This window comes from Mastigoproctus giganteus, chromosome 1 (assembly GCF_048544385.1).
Source record: "Mastigoproctus giganteus isolate SK-2022 chromosome 1, ASM4854438v1, whole genome shotgun sequence".
NCBI lineage: Eukaryota > Metazoa > Arthropoda > Arachnida > Uropygi > Thelyphonidae > Mastigoproctus > Mastigoproctus giganteus.
The window spans coordinates 119,558,113-119,576,832 of NC_143575.1; the positions used below are offsets into that span (position 1 = coordinate 119,558,113).

An 18,720-nucleotide genomic window follows, 5' to 3' on the forward strand; every position below is an offset into this window, starting at 1 on the left:
GGGAGACAAAGACCAATAGATTGACAGTAGCCACTGGCAGAGGTGAAAGAGATTCTTGCACTGCTTCTATTAGAATGAGCAGAAGCCTGAAAAACAAGATGCATGGTATTTCAGAGACTGCTGGGAGCCATTGTGGTACAAGTAAACACATGGGTTGTGTTAGGGTAGCTAAGAATAGAAACAGGTGCAGGTATACTTGCGTGTACACCAATGCTAGGAGTTTAGTAAATAAATTTGATGAATTTGAGGTATTGCTCAAAACATCGAAGGCAGATATTGTTGGGATATCAGAGACGTGGTGTCACACAGATATAAGGGATGCGGAACTGCAATTTGGGGAGTACAACGTCTACAGAAAGGATAGACAGGATAGGAAGGGGGGAGGTGTTATGCTATTAGTTAAGAAACACATAAAAACCAAGGAAGTGAAGCCAGTCGACATCGCTGGACAGTGCAGTGTGGAGTCAGTTTGGTGTGACATAAACATTGGGAGATCAAAATTGAGAGTAGGAGTGTGCTATAGGCCTAATGACTCTGATGAGTATAATAAGGAACTGTACAGGGAAATAGATTGGGCCAGTAAATCAGAGTGTCTTATAATGGGAGATTTTAATTTCCCAGATATTGACTGGAATTTGGGGGCTGGATACTCACACACTAGCAGGGCTTTTGTGGATTTATTGGATGATTGTTTTCTACATCAGCATGTTCGGGAGGCAACTAGAGGGAGCAATACTCTTGATTTGATTATCAGCAGTGATTCTTCATGCATTAAGAATCTGCAGATAAATGAACCACTAGGTGGCAGTGATCACAGTGTGCTGAAGTGGGATTTACTCAAAGAGGTAACTACCATTAGGGGTAAAGGGAAGGGTTATTGCTTCCGTAAAGGCGACTACGATGGACTGAGACAGTATTTAAATTCTATACAGTGGGACCAACTGATGATGTTACCAACAGCAAATTCAAAATGGGAAGCATTCAAAGAACTTATCTTGGAAGCTACTAGGCTTTACATACCAACTAAGAAATATTGTTCAAGGTTTAGGCCAAAATGGATGTCAGATGAACTAATGAGGCATATGGCAGAGAAGAAAAATGCATGGGATACTTACAAATTAACACATGACACAGAAGCCTATGATAGATACAAGTTGATATCCAACCAAGTTACAAAGGAGGTTAGGCAGGCGAAGGCAGATTACGAGAAATCCTTGGCAAGGGATGCAAAGAAAAAACAGCAAAGAGTTCTTTACTTATGTAAACTCTAGAAGGAAAGGGATGAATCAGATTGGTCCTCTTGATATTGATGGGTCAAGTGTTGATGATCCTGCTCAGGTAGCTAACAAACTAAATGAATATTTTGCATCGACATTCACACATGAGGAGTTATTCAGCGAGGGGAATGCCAGACGTGTATTCAACTCTAGCAGTAAGTTACAGAATCTTGAAATAACTGGGAGTAAAGTGGAGGAGAAACTGTTGAAGATAAACACAAGAAAGGCACCCGGCGTGGATGGGATCTATCCAGTTATATTAAAGGAGGCAGCAAAGGAAGTAAGCAAACCCTTAGCCATAATTATGAGAGCTTCCTTGGACTCAGGGGAGGTACCCATAGACTGGAAATGTGCAAATGTGACCCCAATTCACAAAGGAGGATCAAAGGCTGACACAAGTAATTATAGACCTGTGAGCTTAACTTCTGTTCCAGGAAAATTAATGGAGGCACTGGTTAAAGAAGCACTGCAGGATCATTTAGACAAGACTTCAGTTATAGCTCAGACACAGCATGGTTTTGTTAAGGGGAAGTCTTGCCTGACCAACTTGATTGGATACTATGATGCAGTCACAAAAGAACTGGATGCAGGGAATAACTTTGATATTATATACTTGGATCTTAGAAAGGCTTTTGATACTGTTGCACATGGAAGACTGCTACACAAATTGGAGCAGTGTGACATTGGAGGCAAATTACTGCTATGGATAAAGGGGTGGTTGAGGGGGAGAAGACAGAGAGTGGTAATCAATGGACACTGCTCATCGTGGACTGATGTTATTAGTGGAGTCCCTCAGGGCTCAGTGTTGGGTCCATTATTGTTTTCTGTATTTATAAATGATATTGATGATGGTATATCGGGATTAATGTCCAAGTTTGCAGACGATACAAAGGTTGGCAGGGTTGTCAAGGACACTACTGACACTATGCTGCTGCAACAGGATCTGGAAAGGTTGAGCAGATGGGCTGAGAGGTGGCAAATGAAGTTTAACATTGACAAATGTAAAGTACTACACATGGGAAACAGCAACCCCAGAGCAACGTATCAACTCTGTGGTACAACACTGACAGTGGTAGAGAATGAAAGGGACTTGGGGGTGGTTGTGCAGGCAGATATGATGTTCTCTGAGCAGTGCAGACGGGCTGCAAGAGTAGCTCATGGAGTATTGTCAATGATATACAGGAATTTTTCCAGCAGGGATAAGGAGGTGATTATTCCATTGTATAAGGCGATGGTCAGGCCACACCTAGAGTACTGTATACAGGTCTGGAGGCCTCATTTCAAGAAGGATGTAGAGCTGCTGGAATGAGTACAGAGAAGGGCAACAAGATTAGTGAATGGAACAAAGGGGTGCTCTTACGAAGAACGGCTTAAGTTTTGCAAATTACAGTGTCTGGAGACTAGGCACCAGCGAGGTGATCTGATAGAGGTGTATAAAGCCTTGAATGGTTTAAGCATGCTCAATGCTGATGGGATTGTTCCTCTTGCTCAGAATAATCACCTGAGAGGGCATAAATTCAAATTGAGGAAAGACAGATGTAGGATAGACGTGCGGAAATTTGCCTTTAGCCAGCGGGTGGTTGGTTGGTGGAACAGACTTCCATCCCTTGTGGTGGAGGTTGATAGCCTAAATAAGTTTAAGGCTCAGCTGGACAGGTATTTTGAACGAACGGAGGGGTGAAGTGGAAGTGGTTTTTTTTTTTTTTTTTTTTTGGCTGATGCTGCATAAGCTTGCTTTCTTGCATCAAATGCCTCTACTAATGCTAATGCTAATGCTAATGCTAATATTTCTTAGTTGGTATGTAAAGCCTAGTAGCGTCCAAGATAAGTTCTTTGAATGCTTCCCATTTTGAATTTGCTGTTGGTAACATCATCAGTTGGTCCCACTGTATAGAATTTAAATACTGTCTCATTCCATCGTAGTCGCCTTTACGGAAGCAATAACCCTTCCCTTTACCCCTAATGGTAGTTACCTCTTTGAGTAAATCCCACTTCAGCACACTGTGATCACTGCCACCTAGTGGTTCATTTATCTGCAGATTCTTAATGCCTGAAGAATCACTGCTGATAATCAAATCAAGAGTATTACTCCCTCTAGTTGCCTCCCGAACATGCTGATGTAGAAAACAATCATCCAATAAATCCACAAAAGCCCTGCTAGTGCATGAGTAGCCAGCCCCCAAATTCCAGTCAATATCTGGGAAATTAAAATCTCCCATTATAAGACTCTGTGATTTACTGGGCCACTCTATTTCCCTGTACAGTTCCTTATTATACTCATCAGAGTCATTAGGCCTATAGCACACTCCTACTCTCAATTTTGATATCCGAATGCTTATGTCACACCAAACTGACTCAACACTGCACTGTCCAGCGATGTCGACTGGCTTCACTTCCTTGGTTTTTATGTGTTTCTTAACTAATATAGCATAACCCCTCCCCCCTTCTTTTCCTGTCTATCCTTTCTGTAGACGTTGTACTCTCCAAATTGCAGTTCTGCATCCCTTATATCTGTGACACCACGTCTCTGATATCCCAACAATGTCTGCCTTTGATGTTTTGAGCAATACCTCAAATTCATCAAATTTATTTACTAAACTCCTAGTATTGGTGTACACGCAAGTATACCTGCACCTGTTTCTATTATTAGCTACCCTAACACAACCCATGTGTTTACTTGTACCGCAATGGCTCCCAGCAGTCTCTGAAATACCATGCATCTTGTTTTTCAGGCTTCTGCTCATTCTAATAGAAGCAGTGCAAGAATCTCTTCACCTCTGCCAGTGGCTACTGTCAATCTATTGGTCTTTGTCTCCCCCCAAGCTAGCAGTTTTCCGACCCACCTAACACTGCCTCGATAGCATCAGCAAATATTCTTGCACCCTTTCTATTTAAGTGTATCCCATCCCTGTAGAAGCAATCTGTCCTGTTAACAAGTACAGTCCAGGCTGAAAAAAATTCTACCCCTTGAGCCTTGCACAATCTTTCCAGGGCCGAATTGATCGACAAGGCTCTCATCATATACTCCCTCCTATCGTGTCTGGGCAGAATTGCAGACACTTTCAAATTCAACCCTAATTCTCAGCTTTTGTTCAGCAGTGACCTGTACTTGTTAAGTAATTCTGCCGGTCTCCTACTCTTAATATTATTAGTGCCAACATGTACGACTATATCACCTTTTGTACCCTTTGAAATTATAAAAAAATAAAGAATCAATTTTAGCAGTGGGAAAGATAGCTGTTCCACTGCAAGCAACTAGGGCTAGGCCAGCTATCAGGATTGAAATGGAAAGACTTTAACTAATTTTATTTAAGATAATATCCAATGCAGAATACAGTTATGTTAAATATTATAAAAAAAAGAAAAAAAAAAAAAGAGAGAGAGAGAGAGATTAGCCAATATGATTATCTGAAGAAAACTCGCCTAAAAAAAAAATGTGGAACCATTTAAAACTGGTAAGGGCTGGTTGAATAGATTTAAAATCCAGGGAGAAGCCACAAGTGCAGATCAAGGAGCCGAAACTTTCAAAAAAAGAACTTGTTAAAGTTATTGAAGAGGGGTATTATGTGTTATACTTCTCAACAAGTTTTTAACATAGATGAAAGAGGACTTTTGTGGAAACAAGTGCCTAAAAGAAGTTTCATATTGAAAGAAGAAAAAAACATGCCAGGTTTCAAAGAGGCGAAGGATCGGTTGACTTTATTTTTGGGTGGTAACGCTGCGGGGGATTTAAAATTAATACCCCTTTTAGTTTATTTAGAAGAGGACCAAAGTTCAACCCAAAATCGACACATTTTTCATGATTAAATTCATCAATTATATTAAATCAATTAAAATCAATTTAGATCAATTAAATTCATGATTCTAATTAGTATTTTAAATTTAATTTTGATTCGTAAGTAGTTACCACATAATTATATAATGCAGAATATTTTATATGTACAAATATTTGAATATTAAATATTTTGACCGACATTTGTGCATCTTTTCACTACCGTTTATTATTGATTAGGAAATATCCTATGGCACCGACCACAACTTACAAATACATATGTTATGGGAATGCGGTGCTCACTTAGTGCGGATTCACTTAGCACTCTGTTTTTCCGGAACAAATAATCAGTGTTAAGCGGGGGTCACCTGTACTTATTACAATGGTGAAGGGAAAGGGACTAATGGAAAGTGAGTATGTGGCTTAGATGGAGCTTAGAATCAGAGAATATTTTATTAGATTATCAGTATCAGTTTTGTAGTAGTAGTAGTAGCAGTAGTAGTAGTGGCATGTGATGCAAGAAAGCAAATGTATGAGCTTATGCAGCATCAACCAAAAAAAAAAAAAATCACACCATTCCCTCCAAATGCCTGTCCAGTTCCTCCTTAAATTTATTCAACCTATCAACTTCCACAACGACAGATGGAAGTTTGTTCCAGCAATTAACCACCCGCTGGCTAAAGGCAAATTTCCGCACATCTATTCTACATCTGTCTTTTCTTAATTTGAATTTATGCCCCCTTAGGTTCGTAATCTGAACAAGTGGAAGGATCCCATCAGAATTCAGCGTGCTCAACCCATTCAAGGCCTTACATACCTCAATCAGATCACCGCGCAGGTGCCTAGTCTCCAGCCACTGCAATTTGCAGAACTTAAGCCTCTCTTGGTAAGAGGATCCCTTCATTCCCCTCGCCAATCTTGTTGCCCTTCTCTGTACACGCTCAAGTAAATCTACATCCTTCCTAAAATGAGGCCTCCAGACCTGTATGCAGTACTCAAGGCTTGGCCTGACCATTGCCTTATACAGAGGAATAATCACCTCCTTTTCCCTGCTAGCAAAATTCCTATATATCATTGACAAAACCCCATGATCTGCCCTGGCAGCCTGTCTACATTGCTCAGAGAACTTCATATCTCACTGCACAATTACTCCCAGATCTTTTTCATTTTCTACCACCTTAAGTGTAGTACCACACAGTTGGTACGTTTCTCTGGGGTTACTTCTACCCATATGCAGTACTTTGCATTTGTCAAGGTTAAACTTCAGTTGTCACTTCTTAGCCCATCTGCCCAAATTATCTAGATCCTGTTGAAGTAGCACACTGCCATTACTGTCATTAACAACCCTGCCAACCTTTGTATCATCTGCAAATTTCGACACTACACTTGATATACCTTCATCAATATCATTGATAAATATACAAAACAACAGTGGACCTAACACCCAACCCTGTGGGACTCCACTAATAACATTAGTCCAAGAAGAGCAGCACCCATTGATTACCACCCTCTGTCTTCTCCCACTTAACCATCCTTTTATCCATTGTAGCAACTTACCCTTAATACCATTCTGCTCCAATTTGTACAATAGTCTTCCATGCGCAACAGTGTCAAAAGCTTTCCTGAAATCCAAATATATGATATCAAAATTATTTTTTCATCCAGTTCCTTTGTAACCACATCATAATATCCTATCAAATTTGTCAGACAAGACTTTCCCTTAACAAACCCATGCTGTGTCTGAATTATTGCTGCAGTCTTGTCTAGATGATCCTGCAATGCATCTTTAACCAGTGACTCCATTATTTTACCCGGAACACAAGTTAAACTAACTGGTCTGTAATTACTTGTGTCACCCTTCGATCCCCCTTTGTGAATTGGGGATACATTTGCCCATCTCCAGTCTGTGGGAACCTCCCCTGAGTCCAAGGATGCTTTCATAATTATGGCTAAGGGTTTTCTTAGTTGCTTTGCCGCCTCCTTTAATATAACTGGATAGATCCCATCCACCCCAGGTGCTTTTCTTACGTTTAACTTCAACAATTTCTCTTCCACTTTGCTCTCAGTTATTACAAGATCATTAATCACCCTGCTACAATTTGATAACCTTCTGCCATTTTCAAACCTTAATAACTCCTCATGTGTGAATGTAGATGCAAAATACTCATTCAGTTTGTTTGCTATCTAAGCAGGATCATCAACAGTGGAACCATCGATATCAAGTGGACCAATCAGATTCATCCCCTTCCTTTTAGAGTTTATACAAGTAAAGAAATCTTTGCTGTTTTTCTTAGCATCTTTTGCCAAGGATTTCTCGTAATCTGCCTTCGCCTTCCGAACCTCCTTTGTGACCTGATTACAGATTAACTTATATCTGCCATAGGCTTCTGAGTTGCTTGATAATTTATATGCATCCCATGCATTTTTCTTCTCTGTTACGAGTCTCATTAGTTCATTTGACAACCATTTAGGCCTAAACCTTGAACAATATTTCTTAATAGGTATGAAACTTTTAGTAGCTTCCACGATTAATTCCTTGAATGCTTCCCACTTAGAATTTACTGTTGGTAACGTTGTCAGTTGATCCCACTGTACAGAATTTAAAAACTGTCTGAAATCACTGTACTTGCCTTTACGGAAGCAAAAACCCTTTCCTTTACCCCTGATGGTAATTAAATCTTTAAGAAAATCCCACGTCAGTACACTGTGATCACTGCCACCTAGTGGTTCTTTTATCTGCAAATTCCTAATACATGAATGATCACTGCTGATAACCAGATCAAGAGTATTACTTTCTCTGGTTGCCTCTCGAACATGTTGCTGCAGTAAACAATCATCCAATAAATCCACAAAATTCTGACTAGTGTGTGAGTGCCCAACCCACAAGTTCCAGTCAATATCTGGGAAGTTAAACTCCTCCATTATAAGACATTCCGATTTACTAGCCCACTCTATTTCTCTGTACAATTGTTCATTGTACTCATTCGAGTCATTAGGCCTGTAACACACTCCTACTCTAATTTTTGCTTTCGCAGTGCTTATGTCACACCAAACTGACTCAACAGTGCACTGTGCATCTATATCAACTGGATGCACTTCTTTTGATTTTGTTTTTCTTTATTAACAACATAACACCTCCTCCCTTTCTATCCTGTCTGTCCTTTCTGTACACATTGTACTCCCCAAATTCCAGTTCGGCATTCCTTATATCTGTGTGACACCACGTCTCTGATATCCCAACAATATCCGCCTTTGATGTCTTGACCAACACTTCAAATTCATCAAATTTATTTACTATGCTTCTAGCATTGGTATACATGCAAGTATACATGTATACCTATTCCCATTTCCAGCCACTCTTACAGATCCCATTTGCCCACCTGTTTCACGATGTTTCAACACCCCTCGATCCAGGTCGCTACTTATTCTAATAGAAGTTGTGCAAGAATCACCTTCACCTCTGCCTACGGCTACTGTTAAACTATTAGTCCTTGTATCCCCCCAAGCTATGAGTTTTCCGACCCACCTAACACTGCCTCGATAGCATCAGTAAATATTCTTGCACCCTTTCTATTTAAGTCTATCCCATCCCTGTAGAAGCAATCTCTCCTGTTAACAAGTACAGTCCAGGCTGAAAAAAATTCTACTCCTTGAGCCTTGCACAATCTTTCCAGGGCCGAATTGATCGACAAGGCTCTCATCATATACTCCCTCCTATCGTGTCTGGGCAGAATTGCAGACACTTTCAAATTCAACCCTAATTCACAGCTTTTTTTCATCAGTGACCTGTACTTGTTAAGTAATTCTGCCGGTCTCCTATCATTAATATCATTAATATCATCTCTTAATATCATTAGTGCCAACGTGTACAACTATATCACCTTTTGTGCCCTTAAAAGATGATATCTGCTCTACAACGTCATCAACCTTTGCCCCTGGCAGACATATCCTGGTCCTGTTCCATCTATCCTTTCTGCAAAGGATAGATGGAATGACAGATCCACTCTTGCCATACTCATCGTAGCTTAATCCAATATTTAAAACGCCTATGTCATGAAACAATGTCTAGTTGTGGTCAATTTAGATATCGAAAAGGCATTTGATACTACCTGGTATTATTATAAACCTTTATCATCTAGGGCTAAGTGGTCATCTCCCTTAGGTAATTCGAAATTTTTTTCATCTGTGCTCTTTTCCGATCCACTACCAAAACATACTGTCTACATCCCATATTCAGGAAGGAGTACCACAGGGATCTATACTCAGCATAACTTTAATTGCAATTCAAGTCAACAGCATGGCCCGAGACTGTTGAGGCTTGCATGTATGCAGTTGACCTCACCATCTCCTGCCAGTTGCAAAGCATGAACATGATTTAGCATCAACTCCAACATTCCATGAATAGAATTGAATCCTGGACCTCATGCAACAGATATCAACTAGCTGAACAGAAATCTACCACCACTCACTTTCATATGCAATGTGCTCTCGTTCGCCAACCTGAAATACAGCTAAACAATAGTCTGATACCACCAGTAAACAGCATCAGATTTATGGGACTGATATTAAATAGCAAGCTAACTTTCCAAGCACACATAACTCATCTATGGACCATTTATCTAAAACTGTTAAATATATTTGGTCAGTCTTATCCAAATCATAGGATTGGTACTGCTCATTCCACCTCTGCAAGTTTCTGATCCATTCACACTTAGATTATGGTTCTGCAATATACAATTTGGCTAGGAGAAGCACATCAGAACAGCTAAATATCATCCAGCACACTGCTCTGAGGACAGCCCTGGGAGCTTTCGGGACTTGTCCAGTCCAATTGCTTTATATTGATGCATACGATCTCCCATTACACCTTTGAAGAAAAACATAGCTGTCTCACTATGTGGCTAAGATCTGGAGTCTCCCATCACATCCTTCTTTTGATTATCTGTATAAAACTTATTGGATTCTTTTTATGATAGTAAGCTAGATGAAAATCGACCTGCAGCACTCATGTTAAGAGAAACACTTCAAACTTGGAATATTGATTTAAGTAAAATTTCTTAGGATATAGCTCTCTGTTCCACCCTGGTTTCATGCTCACACTTCTCGTGATGACTACCTTCACCAGTGGGAGAAGAACGTTTTATCCTCCTCCAGTAGCATACAGTTGCACACGCACACCTCACACTATCCTGAACTCCAATGCCTGTACAATATACACAGACAGATAAAAAACTGACAGTGTGGTAGGTGCTGTGGTAGTCTTTCCTTCATTTACTATTACCACTTCGTTACCAGCTGAATGCACTAGCTTTACTGCCGTACTATATGTCATAAAGCTAGCATTTGACCAGATTGTTGAATTTTCCTTTTGTCGTGTTCTAATCCATTGTTCCGCAACCAGTGTGCCGCGAACTTTGCTGAAGTTGCATACCTATAAATAATACTATACGTATTATGATTAGAAATTGACAACTGATTACTTTTACTTATTTTAAGAAATTAACTGCACATTATTTACTCCCAGTTACAGTTTTTATATGTGTTTGTAACACCATTTTTACTGAAACACAATATTGTACATGTGGGACAGTAAATTATTTTTCACGTGAGTATCCAGCACTCGCTTTCTCAAGTTTTTTGTGTGTCTGCCCTTCCAATATTTGTCGTTTTGTTGCTGCACTGACTGAAATAAGATGGTGCTCGGTAAAGTTAGATACGTATGTGTTGTTCCTTAAAAGTGTAAGGATTAGCAAAACATCCCCCGTCTTTTTTTATTTTATTGGCTTGTTTTGATATTTGTCCCTATTTGTTCATGCTACTTCAACTTTATTACTTTGTTCCTATGCCGATGCACCCACCCTTTGTTATAAGACTATATTTTAAAGTGATAGATGGGCTCCTCCCATCTGTTCGAAGAATATTGGTCCCGCGTTTATCACCTTCAGTTTCCTCACAGCTGCTCTCTGAAATAGTCAGAAAACTCTGATTGCAAGCCATAACATTGTTGATTTTAATATTTTCTTTTTTTAACAATGGACAAGTTCCTTGAAAGAAGTATTCCGTCCACAAGTGCAAGTCCTGAAAGTGACAAGCCCAAAAAAAAAAAAAAATAACAACAACAATTAGTGTGCAGACAGTATAGTGATAATTATTTGTATTTTGGTTTTTTCTGGTGTGGTAATAAAACATGCCCAAACCCCGAGTGTGTTGTGTGCAGAGAAAAACTAAGCAATGCTGCTGTGGTTCCCAGTAAACTGAAAAAACAGTTCTCGACAAAACATTCTTCTCTGGCATGCAAAGATATTAATTATTCAACAGTTGTTGCAACAAAACAAAAAACAGCCAAAGTTCAGGACTTCGTTGGTACAGGTTTCGGAAAAAGAACAGGAAGCTAGCAATTAAGTAGCCAAACTTATCGCAAAAGCCAAAAAACCACACGCAAGAGCCGAGTGAGTGATTTGTCCAGTGACATTGAAGACATTATGAAGGAGAAAATCAACAGCAGTCAGAAGTTCTCACTTCAGATCGATGAGTCCACAGATGTTAGCAGTCACGCTCAACTTCTTGCCAACATTTGGTTCATCGATGGAGAGATTGCAACAAATTTCTTTTTTGCATATACTACCCGAGCGAGCGAGCCACTGTTGAAGAAATATTTTGTTACTAATGAATATATACTCCAAAATGAATTAAAGGCTTTGTGGCTAAAGTGCACAAAGTGAATCCTGACATACAATGTGACCATCGTCATATTCACCATGAAGCTATTAACACTTTACCACGTTATAAGTGATTATAACGTGGTAAAGTGTTAACTCACCTTTTTGAACTTAAGGAGGATGTTTAGACGTTTTTAACAATTTAGGGGTATTAGTATGCAGTTGATAAACTGGTGACCAAGTTGGCATATCTCTCCGATATTTTCTTTTGCTTAATGAGCTGAACTGAAAAATGTGAAGCAAGGAAGAAAATCTTTAAACGATTATTGATAAGATGCAACGTTCTTAGAATAAGCTGGATTTGTGGATACAACACATTGCAAATGGGTCATTTGAGATGTTCCCAACTGTATAGCTGCTTGTAATAAAGTGGTAGTAGTAGTGGCATGTGATGCAAGAAAGCAAGCATATGAGCTTATGCAGCATCAGCCAAAAAAATAATAATAAAAATTTACAAAACAATCCCCTCTAACTATTTGTCCAGTTCCTCCTTAAATTTATTTAACCTATCAACTTCCACAACGACATATAGAAGTTTGTTCCAGCAATTAACCACCCGCTGGTTAAAGGCAGATTTCTGCACATCTATTCTACATCTGTCCATCCTCGATTTCAATTTATGCCCCCTTAGGTTCGTAATCTGAATAAGTGGAAGAATCCCATCAGAATTCAGCGTGCTCAACCCATTCAAGGCCTTATACACCTCAATCAGATCACCTCTCAGGTGCCTAGTCTCCAGCTGCTGCAATTAGCAGAACTTAAGCTTCTCCTGGTAAGAGGATCCCTTCATTCCCCTCAACAATCTTGTTCTCTTCTCAGTACAAGCTCAAGCAAATCTACATCCTTCCTAAAATGAGGCCTCCAGACCTGCACACAGTACTCAAGGCATGGCCTGACCATTGGGTTATACCGAGGGACAATCACCTCCTTTTCCCTGCTAACAAAATTCCTGTATATCATTGACAACACCCCATGACCTGTCCTGGCAGCCTGTCTGCATTGCTCAGAAAACTTCATATCTGACTGCACAATTACTCCCAGGTCTTTTTCATTTTCTACCTCCTTAAGTGTAGTACCACACAGCTGGTACGTTTCTCTAGGGTTACTTCTACCCATATGCAGTACGCATTTTTCAGTTTTAAACTTCAGTTACCACTTCTCAGCCCAACTGCCATTACTGTCATTAACAACCCTGCCAACCTTTGTATCATCTGAAAACTTTGATACTAAGCCTGATATACATCATCAATATCATTGATAAATAAACAAAACAACAGTGGACCCAGCGCCGAACCCTGTGGGACTCCCCTAATAACATTAGTCCATGAAGAGCAACACCCATTGATTACCACCCTCTGCCTTCTCCCACTCAACCATCCTTTTATCCATTGTAGATGGACATTATTAAAGAACATTTAGATAACTTGAAGCAGAAAGTTCAAGGATTATTTTGGAGAGAGTATTGAAGATTTCAACTAGGTTCGTGATCCATTTGTTGCGGATACAAAATCTCTTCCGAGGAATGTAGAAGAGGAACTAACAGATCTAAAGGCGGACAAAACATTAGCAATTAAAACATTGTGAAGCACAATTAGACACATTTTGGTTGTCAATAAGCAAAGAATACCCGGCTACTTCCGAGATGACAATTAATATGTTATTATCATTTTCAACTACATATTTATGTGAACAGTTTTCAGAGTTCAAGGAGAGAAACAGAAATTTTCCTTTAAGGCAAAGACTTAGAGGGGAACAGGCATTCTGTGTGTTATCAGACACTCAGTCTAAAACACTGATGGATCCAATATCTTTCTATTACAGAAGATTTAGGAGAAGTCTGGTTTGCCTGCCTCCCTAAAATCCACTCATGCATAACCTTCTCGATAGTAAGTCCTGTTTACGTCACTTAGGTGACAGCGAACATATAGAGTGGTTGTCTTCAAGACGCCTGGTTGCATGAAGAGAAAAAGACAAACCTTCCAGCACATGACAGCACGACGAAACAAATGGCCCTCAGTCCCCAGCGGCTTTTACTCCCCCTCTTACAGCAGCAAGTGGATCAGAGTGTAAGCATAGGATGCTAAGAATCTCTGGGTATAACCAGGCTGCCATGCACAGGAATTAAACATGGCCTCTTACAACCTAAGATTGCTCATCGGTGAAGACGGGATATTAGAGCTGGAAAAAGGGTTAGAAGTGAATTGGAATATCATCAGTTTGGCAGAAACAAGAAGAAGAAGAAATGAATCACTTATTAGTCTATCAAGTGGAAATCTGCTGTACACCAATGGAAACAGTGAAAGGAGCAAAGGTGGAGTTGGCTTTCTGGTCCATAAAGGAATAAAAAACAACATTTTGGACCACTGTCAGTGTAGTACCACAGAGTTGATACGTCAATCTGGGGTTGCTGCTTCCCATATGTAGTACTTTATATTCGTCAATGTTAGCTTCATTTGCCACCTCTCAGCTCATCTGCTTAACTTTTCTAGATCCTGTTGCAGCAGCGTACTGTCATTAATGTTCTTAACAATCCTGCCAACCTTCTTATCGTCTGCAAACTTGGACATTAAGCTTGATATATCATCATCAATATCATTTATAAATACAGAAAACAACAATGGACCCAATACTGAAACCTCAGGGACACCACTAATAACATTAGTCCACGATGAGCAGTGTCCATTGATTACCACTCTCTGTCTTCTCCCACTTAACCATCCCTTTATCCATAGCAGCAATTTGCCTCCAGTACCACACTGCTCCAATTTCTGCAGCAGCCTTCCATGTGCAACAGTATCAAAAGCCTTTCTAAGATCCAAATATATGATATCAAAGTTATTCCCTACATCCAGTTCCTTTGGGTCCACATCATAGTATCCAATCTCATTGGTCGGGCAAGACTTTCCCTTAACAAAACCACGCTATGTCCGAGCTATAACTGAAGTCTTGTCTAGATGATCCTGCAGTGTTTCTTTAACCAGTGCCTCCATTAATTTTCCGGGAACAGAAGTTAAACTAACAGGTCTATAATTACTTGTGTTGCCCTATGAACCTCCTTTGTGATTTGGGGTCACATTTGCACATCTCCAGTCCATGGGTACCTCCCCTGAGTCCAAAGAAGCTCTCATAATTATGGCTAAGGGTTTACTTACTTCCTTTGCTGCCTACTTTAATATAATTGGATAGATCCCATCCACCTCAGGTTCCTTTTTTATGTTTATCCTCAACAATTTCTCCTCCACTTTCAACTTAGTTATTACAAAATCATCTAACTCACTGCCAGAGTTTACTTCACCTCTGGCAGTCCCCTTCCTGAATAACTCCTCATGTGTGAATGGAGATGCAAAATACTCATTTAGTTTGTTAGCCACCTGAGCAGGACATTAACTGTTGAACCATCAATATCGAATGGATCAATCTGATTCATCCCTTTCCTTCTAGAGTTTATATTGGTAAAGAACTCTTTTCTGTTTTTCTTTGCATCCTTTGCAAGGGTTTCTCATAATCTGCCTTTGCCTGCTTAATCTTCTTTGTGACTTGGTTACAGACCAGCTTATATCTATCATAGGCTTTCATGTCACCTGTTAATTTATATGTATCCTATGCATTTTTCTTCTTTGCCATATGTCTCATTAGTTCATCTGACATTCATTTAGGCCTAAACCTTGAACAATATTTCTTAGTTGGTATATAAAGCCTAGTAGCTTCCAAGATAAGTTCTTTGATTGCTTCCCATTTTGAATTTGCTGTTGGTAACATCATCAGTTGGTCCGACTGTATAGAATTTAAATACTGTCTCAGACCATCGTAGTCACCTTGACGAAAGCAAAATCCCATCCCTTTACCCCTGATGGTAGTTACCTGTTTGAGTAAATCCCACTTCAGCACACTGTGATCACTGCCACCTAGTGGTTCCTTTATCCGCAGCTTCTTAATGCATGAAGAATCACTACTGATAATCAGATCAAGAGTATTACTCCCTCTCGTTGCCTCCCGAACATGCACGTTTCTTAACTAATAGCATAACCCCTCCTCCCTTCCTATTCTGTCTATCTTTTCTGTACACAATGTACTCCCCAAATTCCAGTTCTGCATTCCTTATATCTGTGTGACACCACGTCTCTGATATCCCAACAATATCTACCTTTGATGTTTTGAGCAACGCCTCAAATTCATCCAATTTATTTACCAAACTCCTAGCATTTGTGTGCACACAAGTATACATGCACCTGTTCCTATTCTTAGCTACCCTAACACAACCCATGTGTTTACTTGTACCGCAATGACTTCCAGCAGTCTCTGAAATAACCTGCATCTTGTTTTCCAGGCTGCTGCTCATTCCAATAGAAGCAGTGCAAGAATCACTTTCACCTCTGCCAGTGGCTACTATTATCTATTAGTCCTTGTATCCCCCAAGCTAGCAATTTTCCGAGCCACCTAACACTGCCTCGATAGCATCAGCAAAAATTCTTGCACCCTTTCTATTTAAGTGTATCCCATCCCTATAGAAGCAGTCTCTCCTGTTAACAAGTACAGACCATTCTACCCATTGAGCCTTGCACCATCATATACTCCCTCCTATTGTGTCTGGGCAGAATTAGAGACACTTTCAAATTCAACCCTAATTCACAGCTGTTTTTCAACAGTGACCTGTAATTGTTAAGTAATTCTGCCGGTCTCCTAGTCTTAATATCCTTTTTAATAACTTATAAAATCTCTATCTACGTTAAAATTTTTACTAAGTATCGTAATTAGGAATATAGATCGACTCCAACTACTCTAGAGCTACTAGGTAAAGTATATTTCTTGTGAAGACACACACACACACACACACACACACATACACATAGAGTGATAGAAAGAGATAAAAGAGACTTAAAAAATAAATAAATAAAAAAGAGTATAATAGGAGAAGACTAATAAATGTTACTCAGTTATAATTAAACTGAATGACTAGGTTTAGATAATGAAATGTACAAATTTTTTTAAAATGTTGTCTAAAGTTATATTCTTAGATATTAATTAAGGAGAGGACACTTTTCTGTTTTTGATTTGATTTAAGAGAAGAATCAAATGGGCCTGAAATACAATGCATCCATTAACTAATCCCATGTTTTTTTTGTTGTTTTTTTTGCCAGTGCTATATAAGTTTGTATGTTCACATGATTTCCATTTCTAATACTAACTTACCAAATATGTATATATATATATATATATATATATATTTTTTTTTTTTTATCTTACCTAGTATAGGAACTTATATTTTATATTTTTCCTTCATTTAGTACTTTTATTGATGCCTCCTTAAGAAGGTCCATGGGCGAGCAAGCAATAGCATTGGCTCTGGCAGTAGGCTATGATTCAGCAGGTTTGTATATCTAATTTGTTCACACAAGAAAACTTCATGGTATTCCCTATGGAATTTTTTTTTATTATTTCTGCTTCCTTTTTATTATAGTATGAATTTGCTGGTAAACTACATTGCAGTGATATTGTTTACCAGCAAATTCAAGAAAACACACAGATTGGCAAGATTAGTTCAGTATGTGGCGTTTCATTTAATTACTTGTTTATATTCATGGTATATTTCCTGTAGGACTCTTTTTAAATTATTCAGTTTAATGCTAGTGAAATGACTGCAAAAGTCAAAGGATTGTATATTTGTTATATCACAGGTATGTAATTCATAAAACTGGTAGATTATTAAGTATTATTTTAGTATTAGGTAAAATGTTCAGAATAGGTTTAAGTAATTTCTTTAATATTTTTCAGGTATCTCTGCATAACAGTTTCTCAAGAAGTTATAAACTTTAAGCTTGCAGGCGTTTCATTAAATTGAGGAATGATTTATACATAAGAAAAATTATAATTATTTATGTTTAATTTCATGTTCTAGTTTTTTTTTTTTTTTTTTTTTTTTGATAATAATACTGTGAGAGGAAGAATTGGATTTATTTATAAGTATCACTGGACTAAAATATTAGCATAAATAGTTTTACATATAAAATCATAATTATTTTGCTTTGCCTACATGGGTAATAATAAAATGTTAATGTATTTCTTATACAACTCAATTTATATATGTATTTTTTTTTTTTTTTTTCATTTCTTTTACTTCTTTACTTTTTTTCATGTATTTCTTTGCTTTTTTTCTATATTTTTTCACTCTGTTACTTATATCTCTTAAGTTATATTCATTATAGTCATTGGTTGTTGAGTTCTTCCTGACTATCACTGGCCATGAAACTTTCATCATTGTCAGAGAGGAGTGAATAAATAGAAAAGGAATAAAGTAGGTAAGGGACAATGAAATAAATCAATCTAAAAAAAATAATAATAAATAAATACATAAATACACTAGAACGGAATATAGTTGCGTAACTTAAAACTTTGCTGTCTTCGTCAGAGTGTCAAACATTAAAATTATAGAAAAAAACGATGATATTGTATCTCTATTTTGGATGCAAAATACATGCCAAAAAGGTTAGATCAATTCAAAGGTAAATAAATGATGGATGGAGTTTAATGAAATTTAAACCAAAACAAAATTAAAGGAGGTTGGGGGGTGGGATATTATGTGGTAGGCTATACATTTATCTGTATTAAAATTTGACTCGTTATCAGCAGTGATTATTCGTGCATTAAGAATTGGCAAATAAAGGAACCACTACATGGCATTGATCACAGTGCACTCATGTGGGATTTACTTAAAGATATAATTACCATCAGGGGTAAGGGGAAAGGTTTTTTGCTTCTGTAACTATTATTATTATTATTAGCCGTATGGTGCAAGGAAGCCCAAGACCCATACTGCACCAGCCAAAAAAAAAAAAAAAAATTCTGAATTACCCCGAGAGAGAGAGAGAGAAAACAAGAGTCAGAAGTAGAAGGGAATCACCAAGAAAGAGAAGAATGATGATATCCAGCTCAGGACCCTGGGTATGCCAAGCCC

The 18,720-nt window shown here is 38.5% G+C and overlaps 1 protein-coding gene across 1 annotated transcript in view; it reads left to right on the forward strand.

Annotated features, from left to right (window-relative positions):
- The window catches only part of LOC150091114 (propionyl-CoA carboxylase alpha chain, mitochondrial-like), a 1,103,107-nt gene that overhangs the window by 545,658 nt on the left and 538,729 nt on the right, over positions 1-18,720 (forward strand). Inside the window, exon 11 of the mRNA XM_090381963.1 lies at positions 17,054-17,136. Within this exon, the coding sequence (XP_090238089.1) occupies positions 17,054-17,136 (83 nt within the window). The remainder of the gene's footprint in view (positions 1-17,053; positions 17,137-18,720) is intronic.